Source organism: Carcharodon carcharias, chromosome 3 (assembly GCF_017639515.1).
Source record: "Carcharodon carcharias isolate sCarCar2 chromosome 3, sCarCar2.pri, whole genome shotgun sequence".
Lineage (NCBI taxonomy): Eukaryota > Metazoa > Chordata > Chondrichthyes > Lamniformes > Lamnidae > Carcharodon > Carcharodon carcharias.
In genome coordinates, this window is record NC_054469.1 from 203,068,918 (window position 1) to 203,085,741 (window position 16,824).

Genomic DNA, 16,824 nt, shown 5'->3' on the forward strand with positions numbered 1-16,824 from the left:
GACTTGCTGAGTTTTTCCAGTGCTTTGTTTTATTTCAGATTTCCAGCATCCACAATATTTTGCTTTTATTTTCTTTTAAATTCAAGGTCTAATTGATTGTATTTTATTAACTTTTTTTGTTTTAATGTTTAGCCATCAACACATAGTGTCCATGGAATCTACTGCAGCCCAGCAGATGGAAATCCTCTGCTACTAACTGCTGGGTCAGATATGAGGATAAGGTGATGTACTTTGGATAGTTATTGGTTAGAAGTGGGGAGGGTGGAATTTATTTGATTTTGCTTAAAAGATCAGTTTTATTTTGTATTTTAAGGGCCTAGCAGTACATATCCACATAATGGGCTGGATTTTGGAAGCCTTCCAGAGGCAGATTGCCTGGAATTTCTGCTGACATCTTCCTGCCTCCTGGATGGGGCTCTGGCAGTGCAATAGCTACCCATATGCCGGTTAACATAATTAAATTAAATCATTTAAAAGTTTACTCAGGCCAACTGATGCCTGGAGGTGGCCTCCTGGTGACAGAATGGGGCCAGTGCATTGCGTTCAGTTTGAGGCCACCTCATATCTGCTACACTTAAATGTAAAGTGCTGCCCCCTCCACACTGGTGGTCTGGCAAGTGTAGCCAATTTTTTTTGCGCGCTTCCATTCTTGAGGGGCTTTCCCTTTCCCTTAACTGCATCATCAGACTTCGATGCTCAAGGGCTTCCTATTGCAACCACAGCTTCCAGAGCCCGCCTGCTGTCCTTAATTGGACAGTGAGCATGCCCTTTAGCCATTGCTTTGAAAATTGTGTTGGATGACTTTCTCAATCCAAATGTGATCCTGACATTGGGATCCCTAAACCTAAGCAAAATTCCATCCCACTGTATCTAGCATTATCCATACTGCAGGAAATGGAGGTGCTAATTATGTTTGCTGCTGTAATTTTAAGCTACTGTAAACTGGCTAATAATTTGCTTTCAATTCCATGGGTTTCATCATTGGCTAACAGACTCTTGTGACTCAGATGCCTTCTGGCACCCCACATAAATAAAATACCCTTAGACATTTCCCTGTCCATTATTTTTGACACCTTTTTAAAAAGAATTATCACAAGGGCATGACATAGCCTTTACAAATTCATGTTGGCTGTCTGCTCAGCTGAAAATTCTGTCACTTTATTCTTTAGTAATTTTCTGACAACACATGTTAGGCCAACTAGTCAAGTTCCCTGGTTTTCCTCTTTCACATTTCTTAAATAGCAAAATGATATGCACAATTTTCCTTTTTTATTTATTCATTCATGGGATGAGCCCAGCATTTTTTTTTATTGCACATCCCCAATTATCCTCGAGAAGGTGGTGGTGAGACGCCTTCTTGAACCACTGCAGTCCATGTGATGTAGGTGCACCCACAGTGCTGTTGGGAAGGGAGTTCCAGGATTTTGACCCAGCAACAGTGAAGGAATGACAATATAGTTTCAAGTCAGGGTGGTGTGTGGCTTGAAGGGGAACTTGCAGGTGGTAAAGTTCCCTGCATTTACTGCCCTTGTCATTCTAGATAGTAGAGTTCATGGGTTTGTAAAAGTGTTGTCAAAGGATCCTTGGTGAGTTGCTGCAGTGCATCTTGCAGATTGTGCACACTGCTGCCACTGTGCATTGGTGGTGGTGAAGGTGGAGGGAGTGGATGTCGAATGTGGTGCCAATCAAGTGGGCTGCTTTGTCCTGAATGTTGTCGAGCTGCTTGAGTGTTGTTGGAGCTGCACTCATCCAGGCATGTGGACAGTATTTCATTACACTCCTGACTCATGCTTAGTAGATGGTTTACAGGCTTTGGGGAGTCAGGAGGTGACTTACTCTCCGCAGAAATCCCAGCCTCTGACTTGTAGCCACAGTATTTATATGGCTAGTCTAGTTCAGTTTCTGGTTGTTAATAACCCCAGGATGTTGATAATGGGGGTTCAGCGATGGTAATGCCATTGAATGTCAAGGGGAAATGGTTATTGCCTGGCACTTGTGGCGTGGATGTTGCTAGCGGAATGATATGCACAATGTTCCAATCTAAAGGAATGGTTCCTGAATCAGGACATCTTTGGAACATCATAGTTAAGCATCTGCAATGTTCTCACCTAATTTCCTTTTTGAGCACTGGGATGGAAACTATTGGGACCTGGGGATTTGTCATTCTTTTAGTGCTGTTATTTTCATCAATACTGTTACTTTGCTTTTGTTAATTTTGGTGAGTTTTTGTCCCTGACTCAGTGTTTGTTTCTTTGGGATGTCTGGCATGCTGACTTCTTCCTTTATTGTTAATACAGTAAGTCCTCACTTAAAGTTGCATTCCTGAAAATCCCAACGTTAAGTGAAACAGCTTCTAAGTGAATCATGGGAATCGATGTTAAAGCCGGAGTTAGGTACCTTCAGACATTTCTTGCCAGGAAAAACCAACGTACAAGTTGAAATACCATACTGTGCATGTGCAGCAATGTGCATTCCAAGCTGGAATAGCATGCAGAATAAAATAAATCACTGAACATAACAGAAACACTATAAGAATTCAAATTGGATATCACTAAATCACCCAAACAAGCCCCGAGTTGTTTAGCTTCTGTGTGTCACCCACAACGCTCCCGAAACTTGACACAACTTTTTGCTTGCTTTCCTTTCCCCCTCTGTCTCTGTCCCTCTCCCTCCTTACCTTGTCTGGGCGGAATTTTCCATGCCCACTGGCAACAGGCGTGATCGGTGGCGTGAGCGGACAACATGGTACAATCAGTTTCATGATGGCGCGATCGGTTTCACGACAGTGTGAAACCAGTTCGCAATCATCTGCTCAGCCCGCTTGAGATGGGCTGTGTTTCCTGCCATCGGACATCAGGAACCTCATTGTCATACATCAGCATATCACTATCAGGGTAGCCCGCTGGAATCGTCCCCCTTGCAGGATTGTCTGTCGACGGGAAAGCACACCAACATGTTTCACAACAGCACATAGATGATGTGCACTTGGTGGTGGGGGGGGGTAGTGTCAGGGTTAAGGTTGAGGCGACTTGTGGTGTGGGGGGTGCCAAGGGCCTGCCATTGTATATAGCACACAAGCATTCGGGGTGTGGATAGGGTGGGAGAAGGAAATGGCCATGCATTAGGGAAACCTGTATAAAGTGACCATTCCTTTGCAACTCAGACAGTTCAGGCGCAGCCACATTGATATGATTGGAGTCGGGGCTTCTAGTTTATTTGCTAACTTGAGCAACACTGAGACATCAAAGTGCCACCAGGTGCTCCAAAGCTTTTCACCTCCCGCTCCCCTGCAAAATCATGAGCATTTTAGTGGATGGCAGAACAGTTGGACGACTGCACACATCGCGCATTCTTCTTGCTAAAGCTAGACACGTAGCAGTCAATGCTGGAGGGGCTCACAACCTCTTGCAATGTCAGCATCCTGGTTTGGACCAGTCTTCCCCCATGGTTCAAGCTAACAGTGTAGCCTTGCAGCACGGGTTAGAAGAATGCCTCCGCCTGAGCTGAGAGCACAGTATGCAGTACAATGGGCAAATCTGCTGCCAATCGGTCAGGTGGACTGGGGTGGAAGTGGTGGTGTTTCAGGCAACCATGCAGCGCACTGATCTCTGGCCATCCAAGTGGTGGCCAGCACTCTCCGGGAATTGTTAAGGGGCCTGCACGTTGAACCAGGACAGGTTCTTAGTGCAGTCATGCTAACCACGTGTCTCTCTCGTCCTGCAGGAGGACTACAATAGGATCATGGAGCTTGGTGAACTAGCTGTATGCCTGAAGGCCTACGGGGAATGAAGATGATGGAGGAGAGAGCGACTGAGGCTCCTGGTTGCGCAGAGGGAGGAGCGGCAACCTCAGGAAGAAGGGGCGGTTGGGGCTCCTGCACACACCGAGCCATCACAGGCCAGGGCCTATAGACGCCGTTGGTCATTCCTGCAGATAACCAAGAACCAGTGTCACCAAAGACTACGCATGTCTAAGGAACTGGTCAGCCACATCTACCAGATCCTGCAGGATTTGGCACCATGGGAACATGGAGAGCTTCCACTGCCAGTGGCTGTGAAAGTGACCACCGTGCTCAATTTCTATGCCAATGGCTCTTTTCAGGGCTCCACAGGTGACCTCTGTGGGCTCTCACAAGCCTCCACCCACAAATGCATCCATGAGATCACGGATGCCATATTTGCGAGTGCGCACAACTTTGTGCATTTCGTCCGGGACCGGGACAGCCAGGATGCAAGAGTGATTGGATTCACCCAGCTCTCGGGTTTCCCAAAGGTGCAGGGTTTCATTGACCACTTGTGGTGCTCAGATCTCCATCGCAGCACACAGTGAACTACATCAACCGCAAGGGGTTCCATTCGCTGAATGTGCAGCTGGAATATGACCACCAGAAACGCTTCCTGCAGGTGTGCGCACAGTTTCTAGGGAGTGTGCATGACGCCTACATCCTCAGTTGGTCACAGATCCCTGGAGTCTTCCAGTTGGTCACAAAAGCTGCAGGGATGGCTCCTGGGAGACAAGGGCTAGAGGCAGTGGTTGATGATATCTCTGCGGTGGCCTCAGACTGCAGCAGAGCGACAGTATAATGAGGCTCATGCTGCAGCTTGCAACTTGGTGGAGCAGACCATCGGGATGCTGAAGAGGTTCTGGTGCCTGGACCGGTCTGCTGGAGCCCTGCAATATAGTCCACAGAGGGTGACACGCATCATCGTTGTCTGCTGCGCCTTTTACAACCTGGCGCTCCAACGGGCAGACGAGCTGGCTGAGGAGGAGGTGGAGGAGATGTTCTGATGAGGAAGACGCTGACGGGGATGAGGGTAAAGAGGTCCTCGGAGGTGACAATGACGGGGATGAGGCCCTCGCACTGGCTAGACGAGGCAGGTGCACTTGGGAGGCCCTCATAGTTGCTAGATTTATGGAGGATGGTGACAAGCAGTGTGATGACGCCATAGATTCTCACATTGCACCTGTGAACATTTGGCTTATGGCTGCACAAATACCCTCTATGAGAAAGCTCCTGTCAATGGAGGCCCTGATAGTAACTCGATTGCAGGAGGATGATGACGACCTGCAGTGAGGACACTCCATAAATTTTCACATAGCCTTTGAGAATGTCTGGCTGAGGGCAGCTCGCTTGTGCTCTGTGATCAGGGTCATATAATAGAGACGCAGCCATGAAATTTGAAAAGCATGTGGTCCTTTGTTTGCCTTCAGGTAGTCACAGATGCTAAATAGATGAGGGCCACCCCACCTTAAAGGTGCTGAGAGAGTGAGAGAACTTTGTGGCGCCTGCCTGCTGGCAGTAATGACAAGCACCGCCAAGGTGCAGGCATCAGTAATGTGTCCAGGGAGTGTGAGGCTGGACCATCACTTTGGTCTGAAGGCTCCACAGAGCACAGGGAAGAGGCCCTGGACTGAGACACTTGCCTTTATCTTGTGCAGAAAGGCTTCACATCTGAGTGACAAGAACACAGCTCATCAGAACAAGGAGCCATAGGCAGGGAGACATTCTTGGGAATTTATTGACAATAGTGAACAGTATGTACAAGTGATTTACACCTGTGCTCAGGATGTGCAACTAATGTTCCTTAACTTTCCTAACCCTGCCGCTACATCATGGTGCTCCCTAGACATCTACAGTGGAGGTGGAGGCAGCCTGCTGACTGCAACACCCTGTCTGTGATGACCTTGGCTAGCGTCCTCTTGAGGGCCGAGACTTGGAGGGCCCCGGCCTGCTTTCGGGGTCCTGCAGTATGGCAATGGCACCCTCCTCAGCCTGTGGAACTGGAGCTGCTGAGGTCACAGGAAGAGGGGAATCAATGGGCCAGACACTCTCGGAGTCACCTGGATGGATGGGCCTGGAGTGTGCACTTGCTCTTTCTTCTCCCTGTGTGTGCCCAGGCTGACTCCTTGAGGAGCAAGGGTAGTTTGAGTGAGATCGAGCTGCCTGGCACCCCTCTCACGTACACACTGTTGGAGGCCAACTATGGCATCAGCCATGGAGTTGAGCCTGCGCAGCAGTGCAGGAGCGAAGTCATGGACCAAGGTCTACATGGTGGCCGCCATCCTACCAATGTTGATCTTGGTTCGTTGGCATTCTGGTGCTATCACCTCAGAGTGAAGGCAGACAGACTCCTCCATCGTGCCTTGCAATCTGAGAAGTGCAGCGGACGTCCCTTCCTGACGTTCCCAAGCTTGCCTCTGCAGCTCCAGCAACTGTGATGTGACCAACCCAGAAGCTCATCATCTAACTTGGACTCAGCAAATTCCCGGCCTCCAGCAGTTCTCTGAGTGCTGGATGCCAGTGAGGTCTTTGCCGCCGCCTGCTTTGAATCAGACAGTGCAATGTTCTCACCAGATTGTGATCCCGAGGCTATTTTAAAGTTTGGTCCCACCGAGGTGTGTTTCTCTGTGCTGGCGAAGGGTTTGGGTGAGTGCTTGATGGGACTTCAAGGAGGGTACCTCCAGATTCCTCTTGGTTTCTTCGGGACTTGATTGGAAGCTCTGGGTCATGGACTCTTATTGGCTGTTTAACAGATGTGCCTGTGAAAGCAAGGGGAGATAATTAATGCATGGCAATGGCCTTTGAAACAGGTCACATTACTCACAGCATGGTTGTCTGATTTACGTTGCACTGCTGGACTTGGTAGAGCACTGCCGACCTCATTGTCAGCACAGGAACTGTCCAGATCCTCACTGGCCAGCTGGATGGTTTTGTTTTCAAAGCCCATGAGGACCTTGATTTCGGGCATTCTGCAAGCGGTCAGTGACCTCTTCCTGTTGTGTGTCAGCTTGTCCTGCATGAGTAGAGTTGGAGAAAGTGTAAGCAAGATGCCTGCCAGGCTAGGCCAGGCGATGAGTATGCCTGGCCTGTGTGGGTGATGAGTGGTTCCATAGATGGGATGAGGACAGTGACGGTGAGTGTAAGACAGTGAATGGTGATGTCCCTTGAACTGGCAGTGAGTGAGGTCTCTGTGGATGTGTGATCAGTTTGTGAGGGAGTTGAAAGTGATGAGAAGAGTGACTTACCCTGGCAGAGCGGAGAAGATCATTCATCCTCTTGCGGCACTGGGTGGTTGTCCTCATTTGAAGGGCATTGCTGCTGACCACCACTGACACCACCTTCCAAGCTGGATTAGTGTTGTTGCTGCCCACCTTGCGGCCAGAGCGGAGGTAGAGGACATCCCAACGGGCCACCACTGCATCCAAAAGATGCTCGCGGGATGTGTCGCTGAACCTGGGGGCTGCAGTCTTCTTCAGTTTCAGGGCCATATCTTCCATGCAATAGTGGTGGGCTGTCAGCACTTAAGATGTATGTTTGCAGCTGGACTTTAAATATAGCGCCCATGGTGCAGTGTTGGGTGATGGTGGGCGGGCGAAAGATTGGAAATGGCGTGTTTCCCCGGAGGGCATAAATAATGTAGTGGGTTTTGGACAGTGTGGTGTGAAAACCCACCATCGCGGCTGGTGCGTAAAATGTTGTTTTACCCGCCCGCTACCGCACTTAGTGCAAATCTGGGAAAATTCTGCCCTTTATCTCTCTTTGTGCAACAGTCTGCTTGTCCCAATCTTCAAGAAATTTAAAATCCCTCATTAAAACCACTTTGCTCCATGCTTGTCTCTTCTACCACTTCACAGCTATTACCAGAGTGCCTATACAGTAAATCCTCACTTAAAGTTGTGATTGCGTTCCTGAAAATTGTGACTTTAAGTGAAACATTGATTCATATGGGGAACCTATATTAAAACTGGGGTTAGGTTCTATAGGACCTTACTTATCAGAAAAAAAATTAAAACATCAGATCCTGTTGAATGTTGAAATATTTTACATTGCTAAATTCCTACATTGGTAAATGAAATAACTTTTAAAATAAAATACATTTTTCTTAATTATTTCAAAATGTAATTTTCTCTTGCTCTCTAACTCACCCTCTCACTGCTTCCTTAATCTGCATTACGTTCAAAATCCAAACCCGATCTGAAGCCAGAGCTCCAGGGTTGTGAAAGTGTGGGTTGCAATAATGCAGAAGTGCCAAGCTGGGACTGTTATAATCCATGTGTTTTTTTTAATGCTCCTGCTGGCTGCTTCCCTCCCCTAAACACTCACTTTTAATGAGCAGTGAGGCAGGAGGAGCAGCTTTGACAGCCATTAAAAAAATCTTGGGTTATAACGCCCCAACTTGGCAAGTCTGCACCACCAGGACTTGCACTGTCACATCTCCGGAGCTCCAGCATTGGATCGGATCTGGGTCTTGAACGGTGACGCAGGTTCAGGAGAGGGAAGTGGTGAGGGGGTGAACTGAGGAGCAAAAGATTTGGCAAGAGAATGGGTCGGGCATGGGAAGAGCCAGCAAGTCGGAGGTTGGGCACAAGGCGAGGCTGTATGTTGGATGGTCGGGTATAGAGAGAGGCTGCTCCAAAATGGAGCCAGTTGGGTCCCATGGGAAATAATATTAAAACGGACATTGCGACACTGAGAGATTACGGGCCTCATTAACTTATCGATATTAAAGTGAAACAACGTTAAATGGGGCAACATTATATGGGAACTTGCTGTACGTAACTCTCTCAACGGTCTTGAATTCTTTTCTATTTCCTATATCCACCCATAAAGCCTCCATAGCTTGCTTACCTCTCTCAGTATATCCTTTCTTATAATCGAAATGATTTCATCCTTTCTCACTGCAGCTGCTCCTCCCCACTATTGTTTTCCATATCTTTCTTATAGACCTTATATTTAATTCCCAGACCTGATTGCCTCGCAACCATGTTTAAGTAATGGCTACCGTTTCATACCCTCCACGTTTAATTTGTATCTGCAGTTCGTTCAAATTGTTCCTCAAGTTTTGTTGTCTAAAGAATGCTTATTTAGGCTAACACCCTAAACTATCCTTCACCTCTGTTGTTTTACTTGCATTTTTCTTATTTCTCTCTCCTGACTTAATCACTTTATCTCTTTAACTATATTGGTGAAAGCACAATTTCTGACTGTTACTCCATTCTCTTCGCTTTTGCTTGTTTTTTGAATTATTAATAATACTATCTTTTCCACCTGAGCTCTCCCTCGCTCCCTTTCTGCTAGGACCCTGATCTTGGCCCAGATGATGTGCAGGCCATCCCAATGGTGTGTCACCCAAATCTGATGCCAGTATCTCACGAAATTGAACCCCTTTTTTCCACACCACTCACTTCAGCCACATGGTCACCTCTCTAATCTGTTTATTCCTATGCTAATTTGCAAGGCTCGGGTAAAATCCAAGAGATTATAACTCTTGATGTCCTGTATTTTAGTTTAGGTGCTCATTCCTGGTATTCTCAAGCAGGACCTCTTGCCTACTTGGAATACAGTGATTGTACCCTCCCTTTTTCCTCTCTAATATCCTTTCAAGCCATTTCAAGATCTCCCTTACCCCTAGCACCAGGCAGGCAGCATACTTTGATGTACTCAGTCTTGCTTACAAAATATGCTATCTGTTCCTCTAATTATTGAATCACCTACAACTTTATGCTCCTATCTGTTCCACCTTTACAGGTACAAGTGCATTATTTCTGTTATCATGATCCCTGTAGAGACCAATAATTTAAAAGAAAGGAATCCCCATGAAGTCAAAGGAAAGAAAACTGATGGACATGATTTCAATTTTAAAACCTTTATTGTAACAAACCAACTAAAATCAGTTTAACTCAAACATTAATTAACAAGTGAAGGATAGTTCAAATAAAAAGGTAAATTTCACTTCAAATAGTCAAAACAGCAGAAAAATGCCTCATGTGGTTAAAGCACTCACATTACTTTCTGTACAATATGAGATCATTTTAAATCTGTCTTTCCAGCTCGACCTTCATTTTGTAGGATTTCTCACTTCCCATCCAATAGTTTTGGTCCTTGAGTTTCATTCGCCAGCAGCTGTATTCCATCCAAAGTTCCCAGACACAGTTACCACCTACAAGGTGCATGAGGTTGAGCCCTCTCTCACTTGGGTCCTGACAGTCCGGATGAAATAGAATCCCAAGAGACTCCCTTCTTGGACCCCCTTAAATGATCTGATGGGCCCTGGCAACACTGGGATAGCAGAAATGGATTTTGTCCAATTTGCAATCCCTTGCCCTTCCTGCCCTCAGTGTTCTGTCCTTTCCATCCTTATAACACACACACTAACACAGTCTCTGTTCTATTCTCAGAGCTGTGCTTCAACACCAGGATCTTTCTAAAACTGCCAAATAGAAAACTCTTTCATTCAGAGACAAACTTGCTTGTTTCCTTTTTACAAGAATTTTGTGTGTTCTGAATTGCCAAACAGAAAACACAGGCTGACCCAACCTCGGGGCAGTTAGCTTTCTGTCTTCCCATTGCTTCTTAGCGGTTCATCCCATGGCAACCCTAGGTCACATGGACATTTCTTGGAACCTAAAGAGTTCATAATCAGGCTCTGTGAAAAGTTGCTGTACCATTTGTGCATAAATAACAGCAGATCCCTTTAGCCCCACTTAATTTGAAAACGAATTCTGATCCATTGTTACCATCACTCTCCACTTCCTATGCACTGTCTTGCTCATCTGTCTTTAACTTATCTGTTCTGCAAGAGTCACTGGCATACTTCTTGCATTCTTGTATGTTTTATCTTTTCTGCTATCCGATTTCAGAATAATCCTAAACCACTTTAGTCTTAAAGGGGCATCACACAAAAAGAAAATACATGCATCCAAAGCACATGTGTCATCACACAGTTGAATAGGATCAACATCTCCAGATCCTCATTCTCTAACTTCTCCTTACACTATATACTATCAATCACATCAGTCCTGTTCTATATGTACACTTTAATATGGAACAAACTGTCCAGATGCTGGTGCCTCTGCCTTATGTATCAGAGACCCTCCAATTCCCATTGACTGAGACAGAAACATTTTGTGCAGATGTGTTTATTCTGGGAAGTTTCACTGTCCATAAATTCCTGCATACTGCAATCCAGTGACACAACCTGTTCTGGCATGTTGTAGCCTGGGCTATCCATATTCATTTTTTTGGTTTGTAAGTTTTTTTTTATTTTTTTAACTTGCACTAAGCCTAATAACTGGACAATATAAATACTCACTGCCTCAAGTTACGCAAGGCTCTGCAAGTACTGGAGACAAAACTGTCACTGTCAGGCTGACACTCCAGTATAGCAATAATGGAGTACTGCATTGTCGAATAAGGCACTAAACCAAGGCCCTACCTGCCCTTGGCTGGATGTAAAGATTATATATAGCATTGTTTTGAAGAAGAGCAGGGGAGTTCTCCCCAGTATTTTGGTCAATATTTATCCCTTGACCAGCATCACCAAAACAGAATATCTAGCCCTTATCAAATTGCAAAGTACCTCTCCACCTACAAATTGCATGGTGAGATTCCTATATTACAACAGTGACTGCACTTCAAAAGGACCTTATAAAAACATTAGAAATTAAGAGCATGAGTAGGCCATTTGGCCCTTTGAGCCCGTTCCACCATTCAGTATGATCATGGCTGATCCTCTATCTCGACGCCATAGTCCAGCTTTCTCTCCATAGACCTTGATGTGCCTTATGTCCAAAAATTTATCAGTTTCTTTCCTGAATATGCTCAGTGACCGGGCCTCCACGGCCTTCTGTGGTAGAGAATTTCTCTAGCATCATTTTTTTTACTAATACTGATTTTCTTCAATTCCTCCCTCTCACTAGACCCTCTGTTCCCTGACATTTCTGGGAAATTATTTGTGTCTTTTGTGGAGGTAGAACCAAAATATGTGTTCAATTCTTCTGCCATTTCGTTGTTCCCCATTATAATTTCCCCTGTTTCTGACTGCAAGGGATCTACGTTCGCCTTTGCTAATCTTTTTCTCTTTGCATATTTATAGAAGCTTTTACAGTCAGTTTTTATGTTTCTTGCAAGTTTACACTCATACTCCATTTTCCCCTTCTTCATCAATCTTTTTGTCCACTTTAGCTGAATTCTAAACTGCTCCCAATCCTCAGGATTGAAATTAAAATTAAAAGTTATTGGCTATAAAGCACCTTGGGTGCCCTAAATTTATGAAAAGTGCTACATGAATGTGTATTTTTATTCATCCCTCAGCCACCAACTGAATCATCAAGAGACCCTTCTCTTTGAGTTAACATGGCAGATGAGCTGGTCTTTTAAGGCGCCTTCTATAAAAGCAATTTTGTAACAGTTCCCTGCAGCCATTTAATCAATTGCAGCTATATTTTTTACAAACCATAATTATGTTATTTTAAAATTAAAATATTTTTCAATTCTATTTCTGCAGGTTCTGGGATCTAGCATACCCGGAACGATCATATATTGTAGCAGGAGGTGCAAATGATGCTTTGCATTGTCCATCTGTCTCATATTACAGAAAGATAATTGAAGGAACTGAGGTTGTACAGGTAAGTTTCACTGAACATAACCATCTCTCTCAAAGATTTTAATTGATTCATACATTTCAACAGCAATATACAACAATAGTTTTGGTACAGAGCATTGACTGTATTTCATAACATAAAGCCCAACTACCCAACTAACTAAACCTCATATGTTTCTAAAGAACTTTAGCGGAATCTCTGGTCTGTGCATATGTATTATTCAACAAGATTTAGAGTTTAAAAATAGAAAATGCTGGAAATGCTCGTTAGGACAGGCATCTGTGGAGAAACAGAAGTCAGTCAGCTGACATCTCAGGCCTAAGACTCTTCCTCAGGACAGGAAACTGTTACATGTGAACAGCATTTTAAAAAGAAACAGAACAAGGGTCGTAAAAAGAAAAACAAAGGCGAAAATAAATAGAATGACCTGTAAAGTTATTCATTGGAGAGCAGTAGATGGATAAAAGGCAAAAGTGATATTAGCAGCAGGCATAATGAAAAAGTCAGACAAAATGTCTTACTTTCTAGAAATTTGAACTGCATGATGGTTTTCAACACCATTTCAGAGGGCAATTAATAGTCAACGGCAATGGGAGATTGAAGTCATATATAGACCAGATTGGTGAGCCAGTTAAATTTTTAAGAAAATGCAACAGTTTCATAGTCATTTTTACTGATATCAGCTTTTTATTTCAGATTTATTTAGTGAATTCAAATTCACAAATGGCCATGGTAGGATTTGAACATGTGTTCTCAGGAATACTAGTCCAGTAACATTCTGGAAAGAAAGAATGGATATATAGCTCAAAGGGGTTAGGAAGAAAGGCATGAAGAACTGACATGTTTGAAAAACAACACTGGATTGGAATTTTGGTGTAAGCAAGTAAAGTTCAATAAGGATGTAAACATGCTTACCAGTAGTGATCTGATGGATGGAGTGAGCAAGGGCACATGTCAAATGCTAAATCTACTCCCATCCTCCAAAATGGTGGCACACCCGTGAGAAAAATAAAACCGCTTCCAGGGAATCAGATTTACACAAATGACTGAGTTTTTTTTTATCTAACTGTACAGTGGTTTGCAGAAAAACTTGTGGTGTGTTTATTTTGTGTTGATAGATCAGTTGCAGATGGGGCAACATTTATCCAAGAAAAGATCAAATTCAAATTTTATTTTTTTTACTTTCTTTTCAAACCCAGAGAGAATTGAACCAGCTAATGGATTGATTCTATTTAATTTGGTTTCAAATAAAAATTGTGGAGCAGAGAATAGAAATGCACACAAGATATGCTGGAGAATGATGAAATGTGCTTTTGTCCACGTTTCTGGAAAGACCCTTTGAATGGAGGCTAGAACTTTTGCCACTAGAAGAGGGAGAAAGCAAGCAATTAAATTGACATTGATGAAATAGTTGTAAATGAATGTTCTGAAGATGGTCTCTGTACCTGAAAATTTATACACTATTTTCTGTTTGGATGCTGTCAGATCTGCCATTTCCAGCACTTGTTGTTTCTGTTTTCTGTATGCTCTTTACTTTTGAGGTAGCACAATTTCCTCTGAGTGATCAAGTTGTGCTGTCAAGACCCACTCCAGAAACCTGAGCATGCAATCTAGGCTGACTTCAGTGCAGTACCCAAGTGCTGCATCATCAAATGTTTAAATCCAAGGCTGAATCTGCTCATTCAGATGGTCAAAAAAATCTCGACCTATTTTGAAGATCAGCAGAGAGCTTTCCTGGTGTCCTACCCAACAATTACCCCTCAACCACAACAATAAAACAGATTAACTGATCAATCACCTTATTTCTGTTTGTGGGGCCTTGCTGTGGCAAATTAGTCACCATGTTTAGTGACTTAAGTGTTTAATTGAATGTGAATGGCTTGGATTTCCTAAGGTCTGAATCGCCCTAAGTTTTGTTTTTTTCAATGATGTGTCATATTCTAAATTGTAACTGCTCAGGTTATTTGAGATTCTTGTGCACTTTGACAGGTTTATGCCCAATTCCCTTTTCAAGAGGTGTGTAAATGTTTAAAAAACATAATGCTGGATATCGCAAGAATACCTGTGTGATAAAACATTTAAATATACTGCAACTAATTTGGCACTTATGTTTTTAATTTGTCTGTTTAGTCTGCCATATTGCTTCATGACCCTTTGTAGCTATGTATTGGGCAATAGCTAAGTAAAAAAATTTGAAAAACATTGAAGAAAAGTTGGCTAAGGCTGCCCTTTTATAGAATTCATGTTTCTGAATGACTATGTTAAAATTTAATCTTCACATTTTTCAGTTTAATGAAAACTATTTATGTTTTGAAAGGAAATTCACAACAAGCAAAAAGCTGGATCATCAGAGGATGTACCCCGAAGAGGTCCAGAATCTCTCCCAGTTGGGCACCATGACATTATCACAGATCTTGCTGCTTTCCAAACCACCCAGGGATTTATTGTAACTGCTTCACGAGATGGGATTGTCAAAGTATGGAAGTAGTAGTTAGATTATGAAAACTAATTGAAGTACATTGTTTTATCCTCTACTACAGTAATGTACTTGATTACAGGTCGGAGAGGATTATATACTGATTTTTTTTTTAAAGTCCCTGCAAAAAAAAAAACCTTAAAGAATGGGCTTTTATTTTTCATGGTAAACAATGTCTTCACATTTTCGGATGCTTAAACTTTAGTACCCTATTAACATTGCAACTGAAGAAAATGAGCTTGCACAAATGTTAACCTGAGAGTGTCTTTGTGGATTCAGTATCTAATGAGAGGTATGACTGATTGCAGATTATAAACCAGCGATGTGTTTTCTTCACTCTGCATTCATTCTGGGTCTGTGAACTTAATTAATACAAAAACGTTATAGGAATAATGCAGTTAAAGTAATTCACAATCTCAGTAGCCTAAATAATTCCCTTGTGAATTATTCCAAAGTGGTTTAGAATTTAAAGGATAATATAAATTGGAGTAAATTATATCAATAAATAGTTTTTTTTAGGGCCTGACTATGGGATTTCACTTAATGTTTTAACCTTTAAAAATTTCTGCAATGAATTCTTGCATTTGCCCATGTGATGATATAGGAATATGTCCATGCAGCAAGAATGGTTGGAATCATTAAATGTAAATTGGTGCTTCCAAAATCTTTTTTAGTCTCCACAGAACATTAACAAATACTTGGGAGTTGGGGAAGCTAGTGGAATGAAACTGAGTCAGCTTTTACGAATGGACTTTAACCACAATGACACTGAGTAAATGCACTGCAAGGGGAATTCCTTACCCCATGTCACTCCAGATTGTAGAGCATCAAATGAGAAAATACAAGCCTTCTCTGTGGAGATATGCAGTATTTAAATCAGTTAAACTTAAGACCTGTGGTGGTAATCTTTAGCTGAGTACTTAGTTAGAGTTGATTGTTTAATAATGCACATTGGTTAGTTCAGAGGATTAAATATAAGTTTAATTGAATCTGAAGAAAAAAAGCCTTTGAAAAAAGACCTTGCCCTAAGATGCAGTTTACTAGTGTATTTTTAAAGTCATTGATCTTCTTGTAAATGCTTTTAGTTTATCCCATAAGAAAATAACTGGTTTTGTTATGGTCTTCTGAATCACCTGATGCCAAATAATCACAATTATGTTGTTTTTTTTAGTCTTGAGAAAGACTGAAGATACTGACACTTCTTTCAAATGCGAAAAGTTGTAAGTCTGCATGGAATCATCAGTGAGAAATTTCTGTTAATATTTAACCTGTGCTGGAAGCTGCAGAGATGTAGCAGCCTCTTTCAGAGGACAGTTTAGTGAGCCAGTTAGATTATTGGACTTGAACTTCAACTTACATTTACATTTGTTAGCATATTCCTTTTTAGTAAATATATGGGAATGTTTTTTGTACTGGAAATGCCTTTTTTTTTGCATGATTATTATTTCAGCTATTCATTCTTGGAACTGAAGAAAATGCAAATGTGATGCATTTAGGTCAGCTTGCTGGCATGACGTACAAAGTTATTCTTTGCCTTGCAAAGGAAATACAGAAATGTGAATAAATAATTAAAATTTAAGGTTAACATTGTTTCTTGGCTGGTCTGATTTATTACAAGGATATTTCATTTTATATCTCTATGATTAAATAGATTAATTAAATAGATATTCCACTGAAGGCTGACAGTAACCTAAAGTTGAATGATTTTCAACTCTTAATATCAGTAATCTTTTCTGCACTTAAAATTGTGTAATTGAACCCCTAAGTCTTGCTTAAGTAAAAGCAAAATGCTTAGCAAGTCTGGCAACATCTTTGGAGAGAAAAAGAGTTAATGGGTGGAATCGTCCCAGATCCGCACCAAGTGTGGTCGCAGGCAGGAAACAGAATGTTTTTCCTGCTGGCTTTAATGGCAGGTTTTTGCACTGTATCATCCCAATCCCATCTCATTAATCATGCATTCCTGG

At 42.7% G+C, this 16,824-nt stretch overlaps 1 protein-coding gene across 1 annotated transcript in view; it reads left to right on the forward strand.

Moving 5' to 3' along the window:
- pik3r4 (phosphoinositide-3-kinase, regulatory subunit 4) overlaps nt 1-16,450 on the forward strand; it is an 80,838-nt gene extending 64,388 nt beyond the window's left edge. The window contains exons 17-19 of the mRNA XM_041185041.1: nt 133-221; nt 12,288-12,408; nt 14,702-16,450. Coding sequence (XP_041040975.1) covers nt 133-221; nt 12,288-12,408; nt 14,702-14,872 — 381 coding nt within the window. The 3' untranslated portion in view covers nt 14,873-16,450. The remainder of the gene's footprint in view (nt 1-132; nt 222-12,287; nt 12,409-14,701) is intronic.
- Nucleotides 16,451-16,824: the final 374 nt, after the last annotated feature.